Source organism: Syzygium oleosum, unplaced genomic scaffold (assembly GCF_021117445.2).
Source record: "Syzygium oleosum isolate NSW1041296 unplaced genomic scaffold, Sole_v2.1 Sole_v2.06, whole genome shotgun sequence".
In the NCBI taxonomy this organism is placed as follows: domain Eukaryota; kingdom Viridiplantae; phylum Streptophyta; class Magnoliopsida; order Myrtales; family Myrtaceae; genus Syzygium; species Syzygium oleosum.
In genome coordinates, this window is record NW_026607490.1 from 11,090,088 (window position 1) to 11,093,887 (window position 3,800).

General features: G+C 45.9%; 1 protein-coding gene across 1 annotated transcript; it reads left to right on the plus strand.

The window, feature by feature from the left end:
- Positions 1 to 285: 285 nt before the first annotated feature.
- LOC115693058 (protein NRT1/ PTR FAMILY 4.5-like) lies at positions 286 to 3,327 on the plus strand. Its single transcript, XM_030620033.2, has 5 exons — positions 286 to 418; positions 501 to 718; positions 988 to 1,410; positions 1,745 to 1,866; positions 2,129 to 3,327. The coding sequence occupies exons 1-5, from the start codon at positions 301 to 303 to the stop codon at positions 3,069 to 3,071; spliced, it is 1,824 nt and encodes a 607-aa protein (XP_030475893.1). The 5' UTR covers positions 286 to 300; the 3' UTR covers positions 3,072 to 3,327.
- The last annotated feature ends 473 nt before the right edge of the window (positions 3,328 to 3,800 follow it).

Consider the following 3,800-nt stretch of genomic DNA (forward strand, 5'->3'; position numbering starts at 1 on the left):
ACTTTGCAATTCAATAATGCATTTTTTTATTATATCGAATTGCAAAATCATGTCACGACCATTGTGTATGCGACCTCGATGAGCCGTTTTGGGTTGACCCACATGCATGTGCGCTCAGTTTGTCACATTCGTTGAATCATGTGGATCTCATCATGTGGGGCCTACTAGACTGAACTATTATGTCAATTCGGACAGTCAACTCAATTTAGTGGCCAAAATAATTCGTATTAACCAGCCCAAATTTTCTTAGGATAGTCATAAGAATAATCGGGAGTCCTGTTGGCATTCCTCATTTTGGTTATGCTGCAACAATATATGCAGGGGTTAGACGAAGAAGTGGCGGGGGCCAAGGAACTGGCTTACCAACCTATGAAGAATTCAGGACATGGTGGATTCAAGGCCACCTATTTCATATTTGGTAAGTTCAATTTTTTTGGCAAATGGTGATCATCGAATGTCTGAACAGGTAACACAATCCTCAAACATTGCTTTTGTTGCAGCCATGATGCTCCTGGACAACATAGGCTTTGTGGCTAACATGGCAAGCCTGGTTTTGTACTTCATGTTTGTCCTGAAGTTCGACCTCTCCGGCTCCTCCACCACCACGACCAACTATCTAGGCACCACCTTCTTGCTGACCCTCATCGGAGGGTTCATCTCGGACACCTACATGACTCGTCTCAACACCGCCCTCTTCTTCGGCGCTATCGAGCTGGTGGTAACTTTTCCACACCTGTACATTCTCAACACACTCTCAGTTAACAAGAGTGCACCTATATGAATTTATCTCCAGAAAACCAGAACAATTTGATGAGTGAGTCCCATTTAATCTGCACAGATCAAGCCTAGCCGAGTTTCGGTCAACTTACTGTATAGGAACTAAATTAGTAATCGAGAATGTTAAGTTGAACTTTGTACTGCATGAAAGTATTTTCTTTACCAGCTAGAGACCTATTACCGAAGTCATCGAATTCCAATTTTTTCCAGGGATATCTGTTGGTGATCATCCAATCCCACTACAAGAACCTCCAACCCGCGCCATGTGCGGAATCGTCATGCGTTCATGGCTCGAAGGCTCTCTTGTTCTACATGTCAATATGCTTTATGGGCCTTGGAGGAGGGGGCATAAGAGGCTCAATCCCTGCACTGGGGGCTGACCAATTCGACCACCGCAATCCAAAGGAGAGGAAGGACATTGCCAGTTTCTTCAACTGGTTCTTGCTCAGCATCACCATTGGAGCCACCCTCGGAGTGACCTTCGTGGTGTATTTGAGCACGGAGGTGAGGTGGGATGTCGGATTTGCGGTCTCGCTCTGTTGTGTCTTTTTCGGGATTGTGTTCGTGGCCTTGGGGAAGAGGTTCTATAGGGTCCGTGTGCCTGGAGAGAGCCCGCTCTTGAGGGTCGTTCAGGTATGCAGCTCTCTCTCTCTCTCTCTCTCTCGCGCACTCGCGCATTTGTACTACTAGTCAATTGGGCTAATTATAGAAAAAGGTCGTCGCTGTACAAGTAGAAGGCAAGGCATTGCTCGTCTTCCCTCGTAATTTTTCTAGACCGTCATTGGCTAGATCACTGCATAACTTTGGTGTAAAACATTTAATTTGGTCGCTACCTACGGGTATGCCGCACCTTTCCATTTGAACATACGTATAAGATGGTTCATGTCCTCCTAGTGTGTGAAACAAGACAACAAAGTTGCAGTGGAGAAACAATGTTTCACTGGAAACTGTTGAAACTCTTGCGCAGGTTTTGGTGGTGGCAGTGAAGAACTGGAGAACGGAGGTGCCAAAGACCGCAGACGAGCTGTACGAAGTGCGAGATCGCAAGTCTGTCAGGAGAGAGCTCATCCCCCACACATCTCAATTCGGGTTGGTCCTCTCTAACGCCCCAATCCACGATACAATCACGGAATCGATTGATTCCAAATCGACATGAATATTGATACACAATGACACAAGTTACAAACACTGACACAATGCCCCGGCATGAATTGTAGTGTTCTAATCTGGCCCTCTTTTGGCCTCACGACCCAAGAGATCCTTGAGGCACGAAAATCTCCAAGATCGATCTTGTTGTCTCATGATCAATCACTCTTGCTTACATTAATGAGTAAAATTTGTGCATGACAAGGTTTTTAGACAAAGCAGCAATCCTCCCTAAGGGCACAGACCCAGCGAAATGGAAGGTGTGCACAGTGACCCAAGTGGAGGAAGTCAAGATCCTGACCAGGATGATGCCAATCCTCCTAAGCACCATTCTCATGAACACATGCTTGGCCCAATTGCAGACCCTCTCAGTCCAACAAGGCACCCTCATGGACACAAAACTCGGCCACTTCATAGTCCCTCCGGCCTCGATCCCGGTCATCCCTCTAGTCTTCATGTCCATTCTCATCCCCGTCTATGAGTTCGCCTTTGTCCCCATCATCCGGAGGTTCACGGGCCACCCGAATGGGATCACCCACCTCCAGAGGGTCGGGGTCGGGCTTGTCCTCTCGGCCATCTCGATGGGCATCGCCGGGCTTGTGGAGGTCAAGAGAAAGCATGAGCTCCTCCGACATAACCACAGGATCAGCCTCTTCTGGCTCTCGATCCACTATGCGGTCTTCGGGATAGCCGACATGTTCACGCTCGTGGGCCTGATGGAGTTCTTCTACAGGGAGGCCCCCCTGGGCATGAGGTCGCTCTCAACCTCCTTCTCCTGGCTCTCTCTGTCGATCGGGTACTACCTGAACTCAGTGTTCGTCAGGCTCATCGACACGGTGACCCAGGGGTTGGGCAAGAGCAAGAGAGGGTGGCTACAGGGGAGGGACATGAACGCAAACCACGCAGAGCGGTTCTATTGGTTCCTGGCCATCCTCAGTGTGCTCAACTTTGTGAATTACTTGTTCTGGGCCAATTGGTACAAGTACAAGGACAATGTGCCTGGGGATGAGGAGATGCTTCTCAGAGCTGGGCCTAATAACAATGGCGCCACGACTGATGACTCGTTCTCTACAAGGATGAGCTTTGTTTCTAGGACTCAAGATTTCTCTGTGACCCTAGAGAAAGAAGCAGAGAGCACATCAAAATAGAGGGAACTGATGCATTTTTTGGACTGCTCATGTTTTTGTGATGAACTAAAGACTACTAGGATCTGGTGCTGTATAGGAGTAGTGAATGCTAGGTCATGTTAAGAGGCTTTTTGAGAGTACAAGTGAGGGCAAGCTATCTAGCAATCCTACCTGTTATCTACTCCCAAAATTTGGGATGAAAAGTTGAAGTCATTTGGAAGGAAATGGAAAGTGACTAGTCGAGTATGAAAGAGATGACATTTACGAATGATATGTGAATCGATAAGGCAATTTAAGAATGATAATATTCCTCCATTATGAGATTTCATCTCCCTTATAGTTAACCAATGTAATCAAACAAACATGCATCAATAAACTACTTTCGGTAATTAAAGCTGTGACTGGAAAGACTAACCAAGAATCGATTCAGTTTGAAACCTATACATGTACTGAAAGACTCAACTTTCTTCGAGTCATATTGCCTTTTTATTCATATAATTTTTTTTTTCTGATAATTTAGGGGCATCGGTAGGGAGACTCGGCTACCTGGAAACCCATGAATCACCTTGCAAGTTTCATGACCGGTTAATTCCAGACTTTTAACTAGTGCACGTGGACTTGACCTAAAACAATTTACATACAATTGGTGAGATTCCAATTGATAACTTCATTTCCTGGCCTGAAAATCACCTAATGCCCCAATCAATTGCATCAATACCATGAGTTGATTATTTTAATTTTTTAAAATTA